The 25,603-nt window shown below is 27.4% G+C and overlaps 1 protein-coding gene across 2 annotated transcripts in view; it reads left to right on the forward strand.

Moving 5' to 3' along the window:
- Positions 1 to 8,057: 8,057 nt before the first annotated feature.
- LOC148300279 (putative inorganic phosphate cotransporter) overlaps positions 8,058 to 25,603 on the forward strand; it is a 43,449-nt gene continuing 25,903 nt past the window's right edge. For both annotated transcript variants that reach the window (XM_088275017.1, XM_088275018.1), the window contains exon 1: positions 8,058 to 8,574. In XM_088275017.1, coding sequence (XP_088131143.1) covers positions 8,517 to 8,574 — 58 coding nt within the window. In that variant the 5' untranslated portion in view covers positions 8,058 to 8,516. The remainder of the gene's footprint in view (positions 8,575 to 25,603) is intronic.

Raw genomic sequence — 25,603 nt, forward strand, 5'->3', positions numbered from 1 at the left:
TTTAAAGAAAATTGAGTTGTAATTGATCGTATATTTGTATTTGCTTATCCAAAATTGCAATCACTTTAAATGTTACCTGGGCTTAAAGAAAATAAAGATTATCCCGCTATAATGGTAACATTTTATAAAAATGTTAATATTGATGTAGGATATTACCTGATACGGTATTGCTATTTTACACAAAAGATTATAAATAATAGACAACATACGAGAGTTTCATGGTCATTTCAAAAAAATAATAATGGAAAGAGTATTTTTCATTATTATTATGATTATCATACATGTTTATAAACGAATGGAATCATGGACCTCTTACGTGGTAGGCAAAGGTGCTAATCACTTTATTACGGAGTCGATAATTTATTTTACATTAGTAATAATTAAATTGCGTTTTACGGAAAAAGCAAATAATTAATACTTACCCATAAGCATCATATGTTACTGTCTGAATGTAATATGTACCGTAAAAAATAAAGGATAAACATTAAGTAACAAAAAATATAATATTTTTGACATATCCACATATGTAGATGAGGAGTGGAATGTGGAAGTATTTTGGGTATTTACAGGCTTGACCGTTATAGGCTGGTTAAGTTATGGCGTATAAATATGTATATTTATATATATATATATATATATATATATATATATATATATATATATATATATATATATATATATATATATATATATATATATATATATATATATATATATATATATATATGTATATATATATATATATATATATATATTATATATATATATACAAATTACGAATTAATTTTTAAATCAAACTCAGATTTTTTGAGTTTACTAAGTTGTATTTTATTAACAAAAATACATCAAAATTAATATTCTGATGACAATCGTTTGAAAATGCCATAACAAGGCAAAACAATTGTCACAATATTAATTTTTTATGTGTTTTTGTTAATAAAATACAACTTAGTAGACTCACAAAATCTGTGTTTGATTTAAAAATTAATACATAAATTTAAATGGAGTTCTACAAATAAAACGCCAAATCAATAAATGTATATATTACGAGTTTAATTCTGTGGTTGATAAGAGAAATGATATAGACTGGAGTGCAGCGTCCTTCTTCTACGTTCAAGCGTAAGAGCTTATTTCTCTTTTAAGAGGTTCAGCGACATTAAAACCTTGATAAATCACGTGATGAATTTGTCGTTGTATTGAAAACATACACTTTACAAATGACAACTCATGACATTCAAAACATACAAATTACAGCTCATGACATTCAAACAGCTATACGCTAAATTAATTCTTACATATATTATTACAATAACTCACACCAATCACAACACCTCTTATCAAAACATCACATAAATCACCATAAACATATTACATGAAAACATATCGCTCACTCCTTTCAACAACGTCATATATTTAAAAAAAAAAATGTTTTTTTTTTTACATATATGACGTTGTAAACGTTTTTTACTTCATATCTAAAACAAAAACGTTTTTTACTTCATATGTAAACGTTTTTTACTTCATATCAACGTTATGTATAAAAAACTTTTGTTTTTTATATATGACGTTGTAAAAACTCCTTTCAACAACGACATATATAAAAAAAAATTTGAGGAGACCGTTTTTAAAGTTTAAAAATATAATATAATGTTTTATAAATAAATATCAAGCCAGTTATCAAACATTTTATTGTGCACCAGTTCTTTTTAAGTAAAACCTGAATGTTATTTCACCATTTGAAAAATATTTAGAATATTAAAAAAAAATATATTTCAAAATGCTAAAACAACACTTTCCGCCCTGTAGCGGGTAAATATTAAGTTTTAAAAATGCCGCTTTCGCTGGGATATAGTAAATTTCTGGGCCAAAAACATGCACAACTGAAAATTGTCGATTTTTGATAAATGACGTTGTCGAAAGGAGTGAGCGATATATCACGTGATAAACCACCTGATCAAAAATACAACAAACAAAATCAAATATTATGTATACCACGTTTGATCAAAAGAAACCTTGCGTTTTATGTAATTTATCTGTTTTACTTGCTTTCATTATTCATCATGTCTTAAAATAAGGAAACTATGTATAAAAAACATATATTATAAATTGGATAATGGAAATGAGTGGATTTTAAATAGATGATCATGATAATCTAATTACAATCCACCAACTGATCTTATAAAAAAACTATGTATGAACAAAGTAATGTAATATAAAATGCCCTTGGAATGGAATATCCCAGTTAGGACACATTATTGTATATATTTTTTTTTAAATATGTGTGCGATGAAAATTTTTTAAATATACATACATACATACTGCAAATTATATAAAAACATATAAACAAAGCGACAAAGTATAAAGGAAGGATATGATGATGTCATATAACAATGGTTTCTACTCCTTTTTCCTAGAATTTGATGTAGTGATGTCTATCAAAACCACAGAACATGATGAGAATAAAAATAAATAAACTTTCGATAAGTTTGTTTGTTAACAGACTACACAATAATCATTTAAAAAATGCAAACTACAGAAAAGATTGCGTTTTCCTAACGCGATTTTCACGAGTGAGTGAAAATTACATAAACCAATGAAAAAATTAGAAAAATACACCTGATTTCTAAAATAAACCAAGAGAAAAATTATGTATTTAGGTATATTGTTAAAAATAAATATTCAAAATATAAATGAAAAAGTTATTTAATTTTCATAACAAAGTTTTATTGAAAACTAATTTAAAAAAATTTGCTTATAAAAAAAAAAGTTAATTTTTTTTTTTTATAAATGTTTTTTTTAAAGAATAATTTTCCCTGAAATGATTCTATAGATTAACAGGTGACATGATTTCCCATATATACCCTGTACCCAAATGTGGCTACATCGATTCTTCCGAACTAATTATTTTGGAGAATGCTGGTCACCTTCGCATTTCTCCAAGTTTCACTAACAAAACTCTTCAAAATTATCTGTAATATCTACAGTGCGTATAATAATCTTAATTTGTAATTTATCAGAATATAAGGAAAATTATCCTTTGGTAATTCTAAATCAGCACATTTTGGAATTTCTATGGAATATAATTATGAAATTTATTTCATAGCAACTACGTTCAGTTTCATGTATTATTCCTCCACGGTGAATCTAAAAAAAGGGTTTGTTACGAAATCATAAAAGTGAATATATTTTTTTACGGTACCGTGTAAACGCAAATTTTACTAAATCTATGACAAAACCTATCTTGACAAATAGTATTTGGATAATATATGTATGTTCATAAAGTTATATTATTTATTGATTCGGCATTAACTTTGTGGAATGACATGATTATTTTAATTAAATTTAACACAATAATCCACTGAATTGAGTTTTATTTTTATTTACGACTAGTTTCGAAAACGACAATTGTTTTCATCTTCTGGTACAAATTAAAACTAACGAATAAAAATATATTTAGGTGTATATATAGGTTAATAAATATAGGTAGGGGGGTTAAGGAACAACATTTTTTGTAAAAGGAAACATTGATAATGGTGACGTATTTTGAAACAGTATATTATTAATTCTGTCCGCCTCCGTAGTGTAATGGTCAGCACGCTTGGCTACCGTTCTGGAGGTCCCGGGTTCGATTCCCAAGGGGGGTAAAATAAATATAAGTGATTTTTTCACTGTAATATTTATTCAATATTACCATGGACTGGTACCTGAAGCGGAGGGCTGATCACCTTTCCTTCATGTGTAAAAACGATCAAGATAACACTGCGTTTATATGACACAGTGCCCTATGCACCATTCGGGTGCGGATAAGGGTTTTATTATTATTATTATGTATTATTAATTATTGTTTTTTCTGAATTTAAATTTTTATGTATTTCTAAATTTTCTAAATTATTCATGACTTGACCTTTATTTGTAACAGAGTGTAATAATTTAAGTGTATGAGAGTCAAATGAGTGGTTAGTTTCCATGATATGATTTGCAAATTCCGAAAAATAGTTACTTGTTAGACCACGACGATGTTCTCTAATTCTAATTCTTGGACTTCTCGCAGTTTGGCCAGTATATTTTTTATCGCAGTCACCGTAAGAAATTTCATAAATACCGCTTCTATCTAATTCTTAAAGTTATGTACAAATAAACGTATTTCACGTGGCAGGATGAATAAAAAATGCAGTTATGTGACGTTATACAAAACATGTCGAGCACGCTTCACTGACTATAATGAAAAGGTACTCTACACAAATCCTACATTCCAACATTGTAAAATACAATACAAATTCACATAATTTATTCTGTCGGAAGATCAATTACAACAAATAACTGTAAGTGACATTGACATTTATAAATTAAAGCAGTGTTAAGGCTTCGGTTTTCTAGGAAAGAATTAAAAATAAATCACTTTTAGGCGATTTTTTCACTGTGTATGTATCTGAGGAACAATTTGCAAATCAACGTTAAAATAGAAAATTTAATAACATTTTAGCGTTATACAAGTTGAATATATATAAAAATGTTTTAATTTGCAAAAAAATAACAATACAACATAAGGTTAAGGAAGAACATTTTATTTTAATGTTATATAATGTTTAACATATAAGCGTGATAACGTTATATGGTGTCTCAGAAATATACCTACAAGTTACAAGATTTAAGTGTTTTTATTCTCTCTGTATTGCGCGCTATTAAACTTGTTACCTATTTTTTTCTTGATTCCTTTTTTCATCCAAATGGTACATAGAGCACCGCATCGGTGTCACATTTATTGAATTACATGAAGGCAAGGTGATCAGTCTTACCTTCCAGATCTGAAAGGAGTAGAATGTATTTGGAGGAATATGAATACTTTATTTTCATATAATTATTTTTTTCTCTCACCAATAGATGTCTCTAGTGAAGTTCTAGTGATTCAAGAACAAGGTTTCTAAATTGGTTCTTATATATAGAACTTCCAAGAATTTGAGTAGTGTGGTTGTCAATAATGGGTAGAATTAGTGAATGTTACACGTGTCTAAATTGATCACTTAAACCAGCCTATGACGGTCGTCAGCCCCGTAAATTCCCAGACTTCCATATTCTTCTTCATCTTTGATGAGATGTCAAAAAATAATATGAAAATAACTCCTGTAATTGGAGATAATCCAGATTTTGTGAACAAGTATTTGGACACACTCAAAATGTTGTAAATACTTTATTTACTTGTTCAGAATTGCAAATCCGAAATGAAAAAAATGCTCGCAGTCGAAGAAAAAATATCAACGTCCCAATGATGCATTTACCATGAGGTAATTAAAGATTTTTTACAAAGATGACAAAACATCTATAATTGAAGTCAGAATTACACAAATAATTCTGACTACAATAATGCGCCTGAATTAGATGCAAAAAATCTTACTCAAACAATAAAATAATTGATCTGTTATATATGTACCATTTACAGTCACAAATTTCGATTAATTTGATTTATATTGTTTCACAACTTTCATTTTGTTTTTCATTAAAAATTCGCCCTTCACATTGTTAAATTTTAATCGCATAGTTTAACCTTTCCTTTATTAGTTATTCAAAAATTGCCCGTGATTCGAAGCTGGGTACCAAAAGACCCCAGTTCATATTTGTATGGAAATCGTAAATCGCAGCTCGCAGCTCGCCACTAGCTGAGTCACAGATTCCACGTCTTTTCGAACGCGCAGTCGAACGCCGACTAAGAGGCCAAAAATCGTTTCAAACGAAAGCGGAGTAGTGTTATTGTCTCTCTTTCTCTCCTTGTACTACATTTATTAGAGTGAAAGAAATAAAATTACGTCCAGATTTATATATGTATATATATATATATATATATATATATATATATATATATATATATATATATATATATATATTATATATATATATATATATATATATATATATATTTATATATATATATATATATATATATATATATATATATATATATATATATATATATATATATATATATATATATATGTATAAATATATATATATATATATATATATATATAAAAAAAAATATATATATATATATATATATATATATATATATATATATATATATATATATATATATATATATATATAAATTTATCATAAACTTAAAAGTACGTAAAACTCGCGGTACCAACTGATTGTGCTTTTGAAATAATGAAAATGAAAAAGGAAAATTTTCTTTAATATTATTTTTAAGATCACAAAAAGTATGGAGTTAGTAGCCTTTATAATACTAAAGTTATCAAATTAAATTCGTATTTGTATGGGGGATTTTAATCTCCCTGTTTGAGCCAGCTAGGTTAACAATAATACGAAGAACAAATATATTATGAAAAAACAGTATCTTTTGTATGAAAAAATAAATATTACATGGTTAAAATTTGCATAGCAAAAAAGTAACCAAAATAGGCACATCACAGTAAATACATAATGTTCGTTGCCTTCAATATTGGGGGGCCGTTTTTTGATCCGTTGTTTATGAAGCGATTAAAAGGGCAAAAAACTTTTCCTTGAATCGCCGTGATCCGAATGGAAATTAGTGATAATGATTGGTTTTTCAAACGATTAATTGCATGCATGATTGTCATACAAAACAACGAAGTACGTAATAGTCTGATGATAAAAGTAATACAAAACAATTTGATGAACGATCTACACACTATTATTATGATTAAAAAAAACGTAAAATGAAATGAGATATCTTTCCTGTAAATGATATAATAAATCAAATAATATTTTTTGATAAAAATTGTATTATATCGACCTATATAATTATCAAATAATATGATATTATAAACCTCTAAAAAATGGTCATTTTAAAACTTTTTTATAAAATACAAAACATAAAAATAATGTATTTTAACTAACATGTTCAAAAAATTGACAACGTAAAAACTGTACAAGTTTCAACTTACTTTCATTATTTCGTAGTAAAAAAGCATTCCACGCCATCAGGACCGCAACAGCAAAGCTTCATAATGAATGATTTATAATAAGTGGTCAGGTTAGGAGTCGTAACAATCGGCGGGTATGTATGAGGAGATGCATGAACGTGGAAGAGGCGAAGAATGTTTGCAAGGACAGAGTGGTGTGGCGCTCTATTCTCTCTGCCTACCCCTGCGGGAAGCGGCGTGATGGTTAGTTAGTTAGTTAGTTTTAATAATAAAAATTAAAAACAAATATGTTTGTCAGGAAGAACCAATAAACGATATACTCATATGTGCCTACAGATATATACATTTTGATTTATTAAGCTTCACATGAAATCATACGTTTTATGAACAATATCTAGAACCAAGTAAAAAAAAAAACTTCAAAATAATATGAAGAGAATTTTTTAAAACCTTGATTTTTGTAGCTGTTTGAATACGTCGTTTAACAGTACCAGCAATACGGCGGTCCAAACTTAAAACACAGAAAGGGACATTTTTTTGTAGTAAGTTTTTTTTTGCATTTTTGGACTAAGAAGAATCTACTTAGTCCAAAAATGCAAAAAAACGTACTACAAAAAAATGTCCCTTACTGTGTTTTGAGTTTGGACAGCCGAATAGTCTTTAAACTAGGATTTTTAAATCAATGTCTGCAAAATAAGTCATTTTCAATATTTATTTAATTTGATTTAACTTAAAACTATAAAAAATAAAGATAAAAATAAAACTAAATTATTGTCTATGAGATATTTCCGAATTTTAGAATATTTTTTTCGATCAATATTTGCAACAATCGTTAGAATATTCGTAAAATATGAATTAGGAAAAAGAAATACTTATTTTAGTAATATGCATATAAATAATAAAAAAAATCATAAACAACATTCCTTCCAGATATTATTAATATTTGATTGAAGATTAAAATTCAAACGACTTTTATACGTATCGTATGAAATATTCGAATGTGTAGTAAAAAGGTGTAGCCAAATTCATGGGTGTATTTTATTACTTACATATAGGAGAAGAGCATTTTGATAAATGGCCCCGATTATTATTAGAGCTGCAAGATTCATAGACGGGTCGTGCATACAATATGACAAGAATAATACTATACTCTTCAGTTGACGATTGACCACCTGTTCGAGCGGAGTGCAGGTTTAATCGTGACATAAGAAAATATAAACAAAACATATAAATGATATTCATATCACATTGAATTGAATACAGTGCAAAAAAATAAATAAAAGACAATATGTATTTGTTTAAAAACGTACAATACTAAATATTTTTCGTCAAATTTTACAATGCTATGGATTTTTCAATAATTAATAACAAGTAAATTTTCATTTATAAATTTGTATATTTTAAGCAGAAAATATTATTTTATATTTCTAGTTTATAAAACTTGTTTTCTTAGCTAAAATGCTCAACAAACTTAACAAAAAAAATATGTTTGGTGAATGAAGCATTTATTAATATTTTTATGGCTAATTATTTGTTCAAGTAATTATTCGATTATTAGTTGAGTTATTTGATTTGAATTAAACTGAGTGGAAAATAGTTTTTTAAACCTTCAAAATGAAGACTGAAGAACCTATTACTGAAGAGAAGGTGATTGATCTTCCACCAAAACCAGGTAAGTTTTTAATGTTTTTTTTTTAAAAGTGAAGACCGGAAAACAACGGCGTTTAAAGAATCATTTATTTTTCTTAAAAAAAAGGTTAACGGTATTAAACAAAAAAATCCTCAAAAATAAATGTTAATACTGTTAGTAAAAAGTTTCTCAAATGTTTAACGTCTAAACCATAGGTTTCCAGACTTATTTTACCCATGGCCCCTCTTTTACACACAAAATTACGCAAGCCCCTTGGTAATTTACTTTTTTTTCAAATTATTGAAATGGAAAAATATAGTGAACATATTTCTCATGTTTTTTGACATCTCAATATATATGAGGAAGATTATGGAATTTACCGGGTATGCACAGGGTTTAGGACCATAACTTATAAGTTTTTTTTAAGTGATCACTCAACACACATTCGCGGCGAGCATCCGAAACTATGGATGGAGTGCTCGGCTCGGTGTACTGACTGCCTGTATGCTCGCATCGTAACGTGTTACGTTACGACGAAATGGATCCGGTATGTCACCACCCTTAGACAAACAAAAAAGTATAAAGAAAATAAATTAATAAAGGAGTTTATAAAAAAATACCGAAATTAATCTGTACATTCTTAATTAAGTTTAACTTGGTAAATACCACTATTTCTTACAATCTTTCGTGACACACATGTTTCGATACATTCCGCATCATTTTCAAACACCGTTTATAAAGATAACTCTAAATTCAACGACACAACTCTAAAATTTTTACTCAGCTTAACAAACTATGTTTGAAAATGATACGGAATGCATCGAAACAGGTGACTCAATATATTTTAAGAAGTAAGTGGTATATATTTTAATATATAAATATATTTTAAGAAGTAAGTGGTATTTACCAAGTAAAACTTTAATTAAAAATGGATTGATATAACTACGAAGTGACTGCCGAATAAAATAATGGAATTGGGTTTTTGGGACGGGCTGCGTTTACATTGATTTAAAGTATATGGGATACAGACCCATTGTATTTATTAGTCAATGAAGTCGATGAAGATTACTCTTGAACCTTTTTGCGAGAGATTTTTTTTTTCATTTTACCTTTATTCACACTTGCACTAGGGCGCTACATTATACTGACGTTGCGTTGTTTGTATTTGTGAAGATGATATAAGTGTTCGAATAAAGTGCAACAATTATGTATTTAACTTATAACGATAAACGACCCAAGGTAATTTTCTATCTAGTCGTTAAATAATGTTAATCGTGACTTGACATAAAAATGATCCAATACTATCTGTTTTTCTATTCAGTTTCCGTGATATATGGCTAGTATGACAAAACTAGAAGAATATACATGTAATAATAATTTCTTTTAATACTACATTGTGGCTCAAAATTTATCACCCTATCGGAAGATATTATAATTTTAGCAAATGGCGTCGCACGTCAATCATATTTGACATTTGTGAATAAGACAGCTGCAGTTTACAAACTTGTTGATAAACCGGGAACAAATGTGTATCAACACTGGCGGCAGCTACTTGACGGATATCGTATTTTACAAATAACAGAAAAAGTTAAAAAGGTCCAAGTTTTCCAGCACCTCAAATTAAAATTTAGTACAAAAGTTATTTAAAAACAAAATAGATTGATTAATTTTACGTCAACTTAAATTAATTTGTATACAGCAGGTGTCTAGTTTTCAAATGTCAAATTTGATTAACGTACGGCGCTATTTGCAAAAATTATAACATCTTAAAATGGGGTGATTAGTTTTGCACCACCCTGTATTTGTCCTTCTTTATTCAAAGGAATGATACAGAAGCAATGAGGCTTCCTGACAGACCTCTCTTACAAAGCAATAGAGTACAGGAAGCTCTTGAAAATACCCTCTTAATGTGTAACAATCTTTAATATAAGTTTGATTATAAACGTGAATTGTTTTTTAAACAGATTTTTTCAATCCTAACACAAGAGAATTTTACGTTTTTCTATGTTATGTATGTTACTTTAACCCGATTAGTTTTAATGGTTCGATACGAATTGAAATAAGTGATATATGAACGATAGTGGAAATAATAATCCACTATCGACAAAAGTGTAGGTATCAAAATTATTCCATGTTATATCAAATTAAATAAAGCAATTTAATACGAAAAACATTGATGAATTAGTAGCGAAAAGTTTACTTAGTTTATATATATATATACATATATATATATATATATATATATATATATATATATATATATATATATATATATATATATATATATATATATATATATATATATATATATATATATATATATATACACATATATATATATATATATATTATATATATATATATATATATATATATATATATATATATATATATATATATATAAATATATTTATATATATATATATATACATATATATATATATATATATATATATATATATATATATATATATATATATATATATATATATTTATATATATATATATATATATATATATATATATATATATATATATATATATATATATACATATATATATATATATATATATATATATATATATATATATATATATATATATATATATATATATATATATATATATATATATATATATATATATATATATATATATATATATATATATATATATATATATATATATATATATATATATATATATATATATAAATATATATATATATATATATATATATATATATATATATATACATATATATGTATATTTATTTATTTATTTTTTAAATATATTTACTATAATTTGCTTTAATTTAATTGATCGTTACAAGCCTCTTCACTTTAAAGATGATTTTGTTAAAGAACAATCAATTTTATTTTCTGTCAATAATTAAATCGGCTTATTTTGTGTACAATGATTTATTTGAAATGTTCAAGTATTTTATAATTGATAAACATCGTCGCTATTAGGAAAATAATATTATGAAAATCCAATGCTTTAGATAGATAACGTTAAATTAGAATTATTTTATAATAATTACGCATTTAGATGTTAAATGTTAAAGTCAAACACTAATTTTATGAGTCTACTAATGAAAAAAATAAATTGTGTGACAATTGTTTATTATGTTTGTTATTTTATAACTAACTAACTAACTAACCATAGGCAGAGAGAATGGATTGCCACACCACTCTGTCCTTGCAAACATTCTTCGCCTCTTTCACGTTCATGCATCTCCTCATACATACCCGCCGATTGTTACGACTTTCCAGTATATGGCATACCTGATCGTGCCATGTTTTTCTCGGTTTTCCTCTGCTTCTTTTCCCACTAACATTCGCCTCATAAATTTGTTTTACCGTTCGTTCTCACTCATTCGTTCTACATGTCCAAACCATCTCAACACACCTTTCTTAATTTTATCGATAATGCTTATCTCAGCTTTGCATTCCTTCCTTATTTCACTATTCGCACATCTATCATACATCGTTTTGTCGCACATTCTTCTGAGAGATCGCATTTCGACTGCATTCAGTCTACTTTTATCCTTCTTTTGACAACTCCATGTTTCACATCCATACATTAGAGTTGGAACCAGGAGAGTTGTTTGTTATTTTACAAGTTCAACATTTAATATACTATATAAATTGAAATGGAGTTCTTCAAATTAAACGCCTAATCTTAATATAAAAATTACGTACTTACTTATTAATTTGACCAAATTGTCTGCACTATTCAATTGAAAGTTATAAAATATCTGAAGTGCTAAGTGTAAAATAGGCTCGGTTTTTACAATTCAACTCTAATTTGTGCCACTTATGGTCGTTTCCTTGTGTGACGTTATATCACCAATTTTAAACATAAACAATATCGTTCAAACGCATTCACAACCTATAGTCATCTGATTTGTGTCATTATGTTAGATCGGTATTTGATATACTTATTGAGAAAAAGTCAAATTGATAATTAATGCTAAAACTTTTATTTACATATCGCTCATTCCTTTCAACAAAGTAATATATCAAAAAACTTGATTTTTTAGGAGATCGTTTTTAAAGTTTTAAAATATAATTGAAATGTATTAAAAATAAATATCAAGCCACTTATTGTACTTTTTACTGTGCACCAGATCTTTTTAGGTAAAACCTGAAGGTTTTTTCTCCGTTTGCAAAATATTTATTTTATTTAAAAAAATAATTAAACACTACCTTTTCTTCAAAATGCAAAATAACATTTTCCGCCCTACATCGGGTAAATATTAAGTTTAAAATATGCCACTTTTACTGGGATATAGTATGTTTTCTGGGCATTTCGAAAACATGCACAACTGAAAATTGACAATTTTTGATTTATGACGTTCGTGAAAGGAGTGAGCGATATCTTAACATTTATATCATAACTTTAGCGCATCTTACATTATGTTAGTTAAGCTAAACTTAACAAACTAAAAGTCTATTATTTTTTGACATCTCAAGATAGATGAAGAAGAAAATAGAAGTCCAACTTCCATCTATGTTGAGATCTCAAAAAAATTAAATAAAATTACTCCTATAATTGGAGATAATCCAGATTTATGAACAAGTATTAGGACACACTCAAAATATTGTAACTAAAAGTCTTTTACATGAAGTGAGGTAAATCTTGAATCGACCATTAGAAAAGACAATTCATGAAATATTTTGACATCTCATCACAGATTATGGAAGACTGGGTATTTACAGGGCTTAAAACCTGTCACAGACCGGTAAAGTGATCACTTTACACACGTGCAACATTCATCATTCTACCCGTGATTGCCAACCAGACTACTCAAATTCCTAGATATATTTATCAATTGACACAGTACATATGAGTTCATAACAGCCATTTATATTGGATTGAGAATATGTGAATACTCAGACTTCCATATTCTTCTTCATCTATGTTGAGATGTCAAAATATAAAAATAACTCCTGAGTGGACCAAAATAATAAAAAATACCTTCATTTGTGACAAGTATTTGGACACACTCAAAATGTTATGAATTTATGAAATACTCCGTAGCGTCGTGGTAAGTGCGTTTGACTTCCTAGCTGGAGGTTTCGGGTTTAATTTTTACCCTCATATTTACTAAATATCACCCTGGACTGGCACAAGAAGCGTAATATTGATCACCTTGTTTCTTGCAATTAACGTAAAGATGGCACTGCGTCTATAGAATGCAGTGTCTTATGCACTATTTGGTGCGGATAAGGGTAAGAAGAATGCGGTTACAAATTATCAAATAATCTAAATTACAATAATCTTATCGCGTTAAACATAACGAATGACGACTGCGTTCGCTATCGGTCTCTGACCGATTGTTATTGAGGACCGGCCTAAAATACACCCCCCCCCCTAGGAATCGAACCCAGGATCTTCAGAACGGTAGGTAAACACGCTAACCATTACACCGTGGAGGCGAATTTCGTTACAAGGTCAAATATTTAAGCTTATTGAATACGAATTAGTGTGTCTGTAAATTTGCATAGAGGCATATGTCGTTTTTTCAATAAAAACATTTCTTCGCTACTATTTAGTAGTTTTTTTTAAAGTTGCATTGGAATATTCGTAATAAATTTTATTTACAAAATATTTTAAAGAAAACCTGTTTTCGTCTTACTAATTTTAATTTTGTAAACTCGTGGATTTGAAAATATGATTTTTTTACTAAATACAGTGAAACAATCAAGACGTGAATAAAATACAATAGAATATATTTTTAAAACCCAGCATTAAAATTGATTGAAAGGATTCAGCAATCCTTGAAAAACTATCATGGATTGTTTTTTGATGATTATATTTTTAATTCCCTGACCTACTTTTTTCTGTACTTTATCAATGTAACGTCCACTTAAGATAACTAAAAATCTTTATGCATTTATTTTTAAAAAAATTGTAACATTTATAAGCTTATAATATAATATTATCAAACCGTCCTTATAAAGAAATATATAAAACCCTTTTTTCTAATCACACGTGCAATATTCTTGGAAGTTTTCATATACATAGATATTCGAGCAACTAATTTGTACAAAAAAAAATCTCTACCTTTATAATTATTCGATTAACTAGTTAGTAACATACATCATGTATTGTTAATTCTTAGTCATATATCTTTTTTCAAATAACATATTTACAAGACATTTTTTATTCGCTTCTATGTGGTTGGGATATTTGGCTAACATAATAAAAATCCTGGGTTAAATTCTCAGAGAGATGAAAATAAATATAAGTTTTTTTCATTCCATATTGATTAAATACTACCCTGGAATGGACCTAGAGGACAGGACTGATCACTTTGCACCGATTCGACTGACCGTAATATAATGAACGATCAAATTAATTAGATGCAGTACCATATGCACCATTGGGTGCTCATAATATTTGCTTGTTAGTACCGTAGAAACGTCGCGTCACATATTTGTCATGTTTTCTTAATATCTTGATAAAAAGAACAAGTATTTATGTATATTTCATATGTGGTATTTACACATGGTACACATATATATATATATATATATATATATATATATATATATATATATATATATATATATATGGTATATACAGTTTATACGAGTATAATAGTTCACTATATTTCAGCTATTTGTATATAAATCGGCAAATTTCAAAAAGTAAAAATATATTTTTTTGTTCTTTAAAATAATTTTTGACGATAGCAGTAAGTTTGTATATATTTAGAGTCCACGTTCGATTCCGTATTGTATGCCCTTTTCATTTTATTATTTAAGCTTTAAATTTGACCAGATAATTTATTTTTAACATTTTGAATGTGTCCAAATACTTATGTTAAAATCTAGATTATCTCCAATTATATGAGAAATTTCTCCTATTATTTTTTGACATCTCAACATATTCTTATTCATCTATGTTGAGATGTCAAAAAAAAAGATTATTAAAAATAACCCCAATAATTGGAGATAATCCAGATTTGTGAACAAAAATTTGGACACACTCAAAATATTGTAATGATAAAGTTATCTTCAAAAATAAAAGATGTCGCGTTGTTAATACGATATCTTCTGTATGGAATCGTAGTCCTCGAAGGCATACAAAGTTATTTTACTGCGTCATATGATTTTGCACTTTCCTTAAAATATAGTTATCATTTTTTTTACATATTCGCCCATTATCTTCAGTATCTCAGATGTACATAGAACAAAAGGAATTTCTTAAAATTTTCAATGTCATTTGAAATATCAAAAAATAAAATAATTGATGTGTCATTATTCATTTGAAATTATGGAATTGATTAGATTAGTCAATTAAAATAACGTATTAGTACTTTAAGTACATCAAAATAGACATATAATAATAAATTACTGTTATTGATGGATGATATATGTGTTTTGAATCAAATGCGAGGTATATATTTATTATAGTGTAATATAAATCTTTTGATTGATAAAAATTTGATTGAATAAAAAATAACGATTTTTGGCAAAATTGTAATTTAATTTGCTTTTATTTTTCATCTTTTATTGAATCTATAATATCTCAACCTTATGGAATATTTATATTTGAACAAAATTTGAATTAATAAGTTCAAATACATATATGCGAACTTGTCTGTTCAAAATGATATACGATTTGAAGTTATGGGTCAAGTAAATACTGCAGTCATCTCAGAGTGCCTGAAAATTTTATATGGAAAAACCCTGACTCGAAGATCGGCAGCAAAATTAAAAAATATAAAACTTGTGTATTATCATGACATATGGGATCGAATCTAAATATAAAAAACGCGCCAAGAGTGTGAGAAATAAAGACTCTAAGGAGTATATCTGGAGTCTACGAGATAGAATAAGGAACACCAGGATAATAGAAATATACGAGATCGAAGATGTCGTTAGGTGAGAAGACGACTAAGAAAACAATGGCGCATGTGAGGAGAATGGAACCATCCAGACTTCTCCACACTGCAATACACGGCCAAACCAAAGGTATACAATTTCTGGGCAGACCACCAAAGAGATGGATTGACAGCTGGCTAATCCCTCATAAATACAGGCTACGACGCCTACACCAAAAAAAAAGACTAAATGATATCGCCTTAAGGAAAAACTTTTTTTTTTAAATATTATAAATACCAAAACCCTGCTATTAAATTCCTACCTATTATAACAACCAACACGTTTTTGTTATTTAAAACAGGTTTTTCAATTCTTTTTGTTTGCGGATTGAAAAAAATATGAAAAGTATTTTGCAGACACTAAAAAGAGACGACAACCATTCGGCTGTCCAAATTTAAAACACAGTAAGGGACATTTTTTTGTAGTGGGTTTTTTTTGCATTTATGGACTAATTAGACTCTACTTAGTCCAAAAATACAAAAAAAACTAATACAAAAAAATTGTGGCTGTCCAAGCCGCATTCTCTTGGTTGGAAAATTGTTATATGTGAAAATTGGTGCCGGTTCGTTTTGGAAACACAGATTGTACACCAATGGGCCAAGTCTCAAAAAATGCCGTTAATGTAAAATATAATTAAAGGACATATTCACAGGTCAAATTTGGCGATTTTTTACAAATTGTGATGACTCAGGTAATTACCCTAAACAGACAGCTGTCCTACCAAGCTGTAAATTTGACAACAGTAGGTTAGCGAGAACAGTGACTATTTTTTTAGATTTTTTTAAATTACACACTTGAATATACCACTTTAATGAGTTTTATTTATATATACGACTAGTTTCGAAAACTTACTGATGTTTTCAAATTCTGGTAAAACTAACGAACAAAATATATATAGGGAAGGATAAAAATATGTTATCCTTCCCTATATTTATACGTTAATAAATAAGTTGTTAAGGAACAAGATTTTTTGTAAGAGGAAACATTGATTATAATGTTAACGTATTTTGAAACAGTATATTATTAATTAACGTTTTATCTTAATTTAAATTTGTATGTATAAATAAATAAACAGTGTCGTTCCACTCAACCAATTGCAACCAGAGCATTACGTTACGAGTTACGTTAATAATACAGAGAATTAGAATTTACGTTACGGACAACTTTAATTATGGTTGTTATTAACGTAAAACCGAGAATTATTTTAATAACAACCTTAATAATGATTATTATTAACGTGATTTAGTTATTTTCAATTTAAAATAGTTAAAGATTTTTAAGGTGACTCAACTTGATATAAAACGTGTATCATTCTTCCTTTTTATGAAGGAAGGTTAAAATCTGATATTCCAGAGCTTCCGACCAGGCATTAAGCTGTCTTAAGCGATCACTTTATACACATGTGTAACGTTCACCATTCTGCCCATGATTAAAAATCCATATTGTATGAATTCATAAAACCTGTGTACCATATATGCAATGGTCTTAGATCCCTCCGCGTACCAGTAGGTTTAGATAAGTAGTTTTTTTTCTTAAGTTACCTTATATTACTATATATATATATATATATATATATATATATATATATATATATATATATATATATATATATATATATATATATATATATATATATATATATGTATATATATATATATATATATATATATAGATATATATATATATATATATATATATATATATATATATACATTTCCTTACAGTAAACAAAACATTAATTTTTAAATTCTTTCAGAATTTAATCATACATGCATCTAATCATACATTTTCAAACCCATATACATTAAACAATTTTGCGACTTGGTTTTTTTCAACAATGGCAGTCTTATTTTATCTTTATTTCTAGTAATATGTTCATGACAATTTTTGTTTACAACTATTTTATCCTTCAAATATTTTGATAATTAATCGCTAAAAAATTTATGAATAAAGATCAGCATATTAAATTTTAGCATATTATTTAAAAGACGTATAAGGTTCCTCAACTTTTAATTAAATTTATAATTTAAATTAATAAACAGATTTTTTTATGCAAGTACGACTTTTACTGCTAAGCAATCTTCTGATTTGACAAAGAGCGAGGTATTCCAAGCATTATCAACAGTGGCGTGCACAGAGTTTTAATTAGGGTGGGCAGTAGGGTTTGGCAAGGATAAGGCATAGTACGGCTGTCCAAAATTAAAACACAGTAAGGAACATTTTTTGTAGTACGTTTTTGCATTTTTGTACCAAGTAGATATATATCTAAGTAAAAATATATCTAAGTAATCTAAAATTATCTAAGTAATCTAAAATTAATCTAAAAAATATATCTTAATATATCTAAGTAAAAAAATGCAAAAAAAACGTACTACAAACAAAATGTTCCTTACTGTGTTTTGAGTTTGGACAGCCGAATAGGCACTGGTTGTGTTTCTATATGGAACGTAAGTAATTCAGGGTAGGCACTGCTTTTCTGCCTTTATACAATGCACACCTCTGATCATTATGATAATAATACCCTCACATTAACTTGAATTACGATAAGTAAATGAACAGGAGTTCAAAAAACACTGTCGATTCTGCTTAGTTGGGCTGCCGGTTTATTGAAGCAGCCGCTTTTTTGCATACTTACATACATGCGTTCATATGTATGCATTTTTAATGAGCTTTATATTTTTAAAGTCATTTGTCACTATGAGACGTGATAATAGCCTGTTTTTAAGACAAGATTATCAAGTTTTTTTACTACTGATAAATTCAATTGATAATTAAATAATAAGAAAGGAAATATGCCATTGACGTATGAGTATTTATTACTATTTACATTAAACATACATATTTCAAATAAATTTGTTTCATTTTACACTCTCTTTGTAGACGTTTAACACTGATCTTGATGGATCCCAATCAAACGAAAAGATGTGGCAATGAATATTTTTTTTCTTACTTCATAATTTTTTTTGTATAAATATTCATCATTTTATATTTAATTTATTGTTTCGGCATTGACTTTGTGGTAAGACATGTTACGATCATTAAAGAAAACACTTGTTTTTTACCACTTGAGTTTTATTATAGACTACATGTTTCAGAAGTTAAACTTCCATCATTCAGGTCTGTAGTCTATAATAAAACTCAAGTGGAAAAAAACAAGTGTTTTTTTTAATCATTTTATATTTATATGCAATATATATATATATATATATATATATATATATATATATATATATATATATATATATATATATATATATATATATATATATATATATATATATATATATATATATATATATATATATATATATATATATATATATATATATATATATATATATATATATATATATATATATATATATATATATATATATATATATATATATATATATATATTATACACTCTCTTCTTAGACGTTCAACACTGTTCGTGATGTATCCCAATAAAATTTTCTTTAAAGTATTTGTATTAATAAAAAAAAACATTTATTTGTTTATGTAATGGTGTTCTAATGATGAGATTATTTATTGAGATTTTTTATGTATTAAAATTTTATTTTGGTTAATATCAATAAAAAAAATCTTTTTTGATTCAATTTATTACCCAATTTTCGTGGAACTTTTTGTGGAACTTTTATAATATAGGTAAGGTTAGGTTACGGTAAAATTATCAGAATTACTAAAAGTCATATAAATATGAGGATGAGTGATGAAATCAATAAAAACTCAATAAATAAAACAAATTAAAAAATACATGCATAAAGAGAGCTTTTTAAAAGAAAAAAATTATACAACATCATTTTTACAGACTCCCACCTTAAGCTAATAATTTATTTTAGATTTAAAGGTGAACAAAAATAAACTGAAAGCATTACTGAAATTCAGTACCTGACATTGACCCCATTTATTTTTGTCCAGTAACCTGTTTCGTTGTTACCGACATCGTCTGACTGTTCTATTTAAACATGCACCAAATCTCGGTCACTAGATAAATTAATTTAGTACGATAATGCGATTTATTGCGAAGAAAGAAGAGTTTGGAATTTAAGTTGTGGGCATATGGACGTCTGAACTCACTCAAAATATGATTTATAAGCCATTTAAACAATAAAACTAAGTAACCATTGACTACCGCCACTTCTCTGCAGGGCTAGGCAGAGAGAATGGGACGCCACCCCGTCTGTCTTTGCAAACATTATCCGCCTTTTCCACGTTCATGCATCTCCTCATACATACCCGCCGATTGTTTCGACTCCTAACCTGACCGTTTTCAAGTATTTGGCATATCTGATCGTGCCAAGTTATTCTCAGTCTTTCTCTGCTCCTTTTTCCTATTACATTCGCCTCATAAATTTGTTTAAGCCATTTAATACACAAAAAATATTATTTAGGTTATCCTTATTTTGAAATAATTCTGAATGAAAATTTCTAACTACATTCACCTAATAAATTTATTTAGCTTGTAAGGTTGTTCCACAATTATCGTTGAAGAATTGAAAATTAGGCCTTAGTCGCAATCACATTATTCAGTAAGCATCCGGCAGCGCTAGAATCCGCACGTCTATTTAAAAAAAATAATATAGTGTATAATATTTGTATTTTAGAATATGTAAGATTTTTTTTTACTCCTTACCTTATTAATAGATTTATATTATCCACTGACACTTCGTGATGGAATTGCATTTTTAATTTATTATTAGATTAAACCAGTCTGATGATGTCGGTAACGACGAAACCCGGTCGCTGGTCAAATAAAAAAGTGGAAAAGCTAAAAATATTGGTTTTAATCTAATAATCCTTACCTTATGACTGTTCTTTTAAATGCCATGTATTTATTTAAAAAAATTCAAATTTTTTAAAATTGAAAACGGTGTTTTACGAAAAAAAAATTAAGTACCTACGTTAAAATTTACCTGGTTTAAATGAAAATCCAGTTGCGGACTAGTGATTACTGGGCCTTAATGACAGATCATTAGCCCCGTAAATGTCCAGTCTTCCTTATTTCCATTTCAATATCTACTTCCTCTCTGTTGATGCAATACACATCTTATGTTTAAAATACATTTTGAATTGATAACTTAATTCAATGTACATATACTTTTTTTAAGTTGGTAACATTAGTATGTAAAATTTCGTTTAGCATAAAAAATATATTTATTTATTTATTATGTTCTCAAACAGGATTTGATTGCAATATTGGTACTTAATGAATAGCTTTGCAAATATAAATGTTAATACATGTTTAATATTTACATACTTATTAAGCGAGTGTAATATTCCAATCACACGGACAAGTTATGATAATTTTTTTCATGTAGGCACAGCTATCTATACACGTGTGAATACATACAATATGCATAAGGGCAAAAATGAAAATTCACGTCTTCATGAGCATGTATACACTTGTATATTGTAGAATATCTGTTCACAAATCTAGATTTTCTCTATTTAGGAGTTTTTTTTTACATTCTAACAAAGATGAAGAAAAATATGAAAGTCTGAGTATTTATAGGGCTTACGACCTTTCAAAGGCTGGTTAAGTGATAACTATACAGATGTGTAACATTCACCATTCTACCCATGATTGAAAACCACACTACTCAATACTCAACTGCGTTCATCCAAATAAAAGGGTGTCTGGTAAATAAAAGCAAAAAAATAAACATAAATGCAGTAAGTCATTTTTAACAAGTCCATATATTATACTTACAGGATTAAAATCCTTTGGGATTTTTTCAGGGCAACATTAAGCTAGTAAGATATCAAATAGTCAATGATCACGTGTTTGTAAAAATGCACTTGGTGACTTTCTCCTTATTGCTACGATATAAGTTTGACACCCATGCATTGGGTTGTTTTGAGAAAAGATATTCATGTTTTAGAGAGTGCATTTGAGCTTTAGAAGATGTTGAGGAGTACGAGTTTCCTCTCGAATAGCAAGTGTCATTCCGGCTGCAGTGTTTGCGTTGATATTTCGGATTCTAAAGGGTTCAGAAATGAAAATAGACATACTAATCTGGTTAGATGTCCGATGAGTATAAGTGGATTGGCTCCATGCCAAATGGTATGGCGACAAGTCCTGAACACGTGGACTGTGGTTATCTGAGCGAGAACAAATGCATCTTCATAGTAATTGAGATGGAACTCAAAGCGATTAACTTACAATGAACCAGATATATATATATATATATATATATATATATATATATATATATATATATATATATATATATATATATATATATATATATATATATATATATATTTATATATATATATATATTTATATATATATATATATATATATATATATATATATATATATATATATATATATATATATATATATATATATATATTTACATATATATTTATATATATATATATATATATATATATAAATATATATATATATATATATAATATATATATATATATATATATATATATATATAACGTGGTAATATTTTTCTTTGCAAATTGGGTGTAAATAATACGTAAAGTGGGTGTATAATAATAAAATAAACAATGTGTTGCTTTGTAATTAAAGTTTATTCTTAATTTATCTTTATAATATGTTTCTATCTATCTATCTGATTCTGACAGTTCAGAATATTATATTTTTTCTATCGGAAGTCTTTTGTTTTATTCTGTGCGACGCATGCGACATCTGGTGGTAGAACTGTTTTATGTAGGTACTATTTGTAAGTACTTAATAAAATGTATTGGTGGGTACCTAGGTATTTTATTACATATATATGTAAATATATATTTTTTTATCAGACTGGTCTGATGAAGTCGGTAACGACAAAAATCAGTCACTGTAAAAAAAAATAAAAGTGAAAAATGCATTTTACTCAACACCATTTGTGGGTGCTCCAAGTCCTTTTCATAAATCTGGGTTTCTCCGCTTAGGATTTATTTTTACATCTCAACATGGATGAAGAAGTAAATGGGGTAGTCTGGGTATTAATAGTGCTTTTGACCTGCCGTACGCTGGATGAGATCTGATAAAGTTAGTTTTTACTTGTTGGATCCGACCTCGTGTTTCGTGGCTCAGTCGGGTCAAATAGGAAAGAATATAGAAGCCAAACATTTCACAATGCTTGTAGATCAAAAAAAATCTATGAGACAACTATGCAATCGAAAACATCGAAAACGGCAAATATGAGTTTTTAAGAGTCAAGCAGCATGGTGCCTACCATAAGCAATGTTCGGTGTTGCGTGTGTAACTTTTGCGTGCAACAAATTGCAAATAAAAATACTATTTCGAAGGGAAAAAAACATCATAGGTGTATAAATACATTCACTATCGAAGGTGTGTAAATACATTGACGTTTTTTAATGCTACTTTGTGTTAAAATTTTATGGCAGTCAGTGAATAATTTATTGAATTTCAAACCAACGCATCTTTAATTTTTTTATTTGATTAATTATTTAGGTATGAAAAAAACTACTTGAAAAAAACGTTAATCATAAATAGATCGTAAAGTATATTCATTTACTTACCGTTTGTAATAAAGTAATGTAATTTATTGAATAATGGACATTAAATAATATTTTCATTATTATATAGAACCAACACTTCCGCTTTTAAATCTATTATTGCGATAAAAGCGGACACAAAAGTTATTTATAGATTTGACGATGGAAACATACTGTGGGAAAATCTAAAAATTACTTGCTATCATGACCGATCGTAATTTTAAAAGGACTGTTATGTACTCATTTGTGTGATATTTTCAATATTTTTTCTTCGTATCAATAAAAAACGATAATTGTTTGTTTAGATTATATAAAACTGACATGAACATTTTTTTAAAATAAAGAATATAAGAGGAACGATTTGTTGAGAATTTTTTGTTATAAATACAAAATGTAAATATCATACTTAAAGTTCCCCAGTAAAATTCATATTAATTAAAGGACACTGATCCATAAAAAATACACTGTCGAGAATAAAGATTTTTTTAAATTTATAAATAATCATTATTTTATCCAAAATGCAACAAATATATTTTTTTAGAAATATAGAAATATCAATAAAGTTGTGCAAACTTTAAATATTTTATTTTTCTGATAACTTTTTTGATCGGTGGTAATATAACCAACATTTTGTCATACGCATCGAATACGAATGCATTTTAACACGTCGCTCACTTCTTTTTTTCACACTCAATTTTCAGTTGTGTATGTTTTCAGAATGCCCAGAAAATGTTCTATATCCCAGCAAAAGTGGCATATTTTTTGATTCATATTTTCCCGCTACAGGGCAGAAAGAGTTTTTGCATTTTAATTATTTTTTAAAAATAAACTAAATACTTTTCAAATGAAGAAAAAGTATTCAGGTTTTACCTAAAAAGATCTGTTGCACAGTAAAAAGTGCAATAAGTGGCTTGATATTTATTTTTAATACATTTTATTACGTCTTCAAACTTTAAAAACGATCTCCTGAAAAATCAAGTTTTTTGGTATATGACGTTGTTGAAAGGAGTAAGCGATGTGTCACAATAGATTTTTAGAAATAGTATTATTTACTAATTTACAAAATTTGTTTTTCTTTTAATCCTGAGCCACATACGATGGTACATAGGATAATTAATTGAAAGTGTTGGCTCTGTGATCAGTCTTGCGTCCTATCTTTGTGTTGTGCTACGAAGGTATAAAAATTAATCTAACGTAATAGTTTTCCAAAGCAAGGTATAATTTGTTTAATAACCATTAAAAATAAATTTGAAAAAAATCTCAAAACGTATATTTTTTTCAGTTAAACTCTAAAAGAAAAAAGGTTTTAAAAAAAATATTTATTATTCTGCATTGTGTCTACAAGGCGCACTTGAAAAATGAAACCTTGGCATGATTGAAGCACGATACCATATCAAATATGGAGTACAGGGCTCACAGTACTTAATGGAGAACTGATATACAATATAACGGAAGGTCATTGTCACTTTACTACACCCCGTACCTTGCATACCGAGTGTCACATAATTCAATAGCTCAAACCTTGGTACGTTTTATGTAACAGTAATATTTTATGCAGTACTGTAAATTTGCATATTACGTAGTTTTTCTGTATATTCATCTATTATCACCTGTAGTATTTCTTTTTATATATTATATACATATTTTTTTTTTTATTTATTGTCCGCCTCCGTAGTGTAATGGTC

The sequence above is a fragment of the Brachycentrus maculatus genome, unplaced genomic scaffold (genome assembly GCF_059751285.1).
Source record: "Brachycentrus maculatus isolate JH-2025_06_01 unplaced genomic scaffold, ASM5975128v1 h1tg000757l, whole genome shotgun sequence".
NCBI lineage: Eukaryota > Metazoa > Arthropoda > Insecta > Trichoptera > Brachycentridae > Brachycentrus > Brachycentrus maculatus.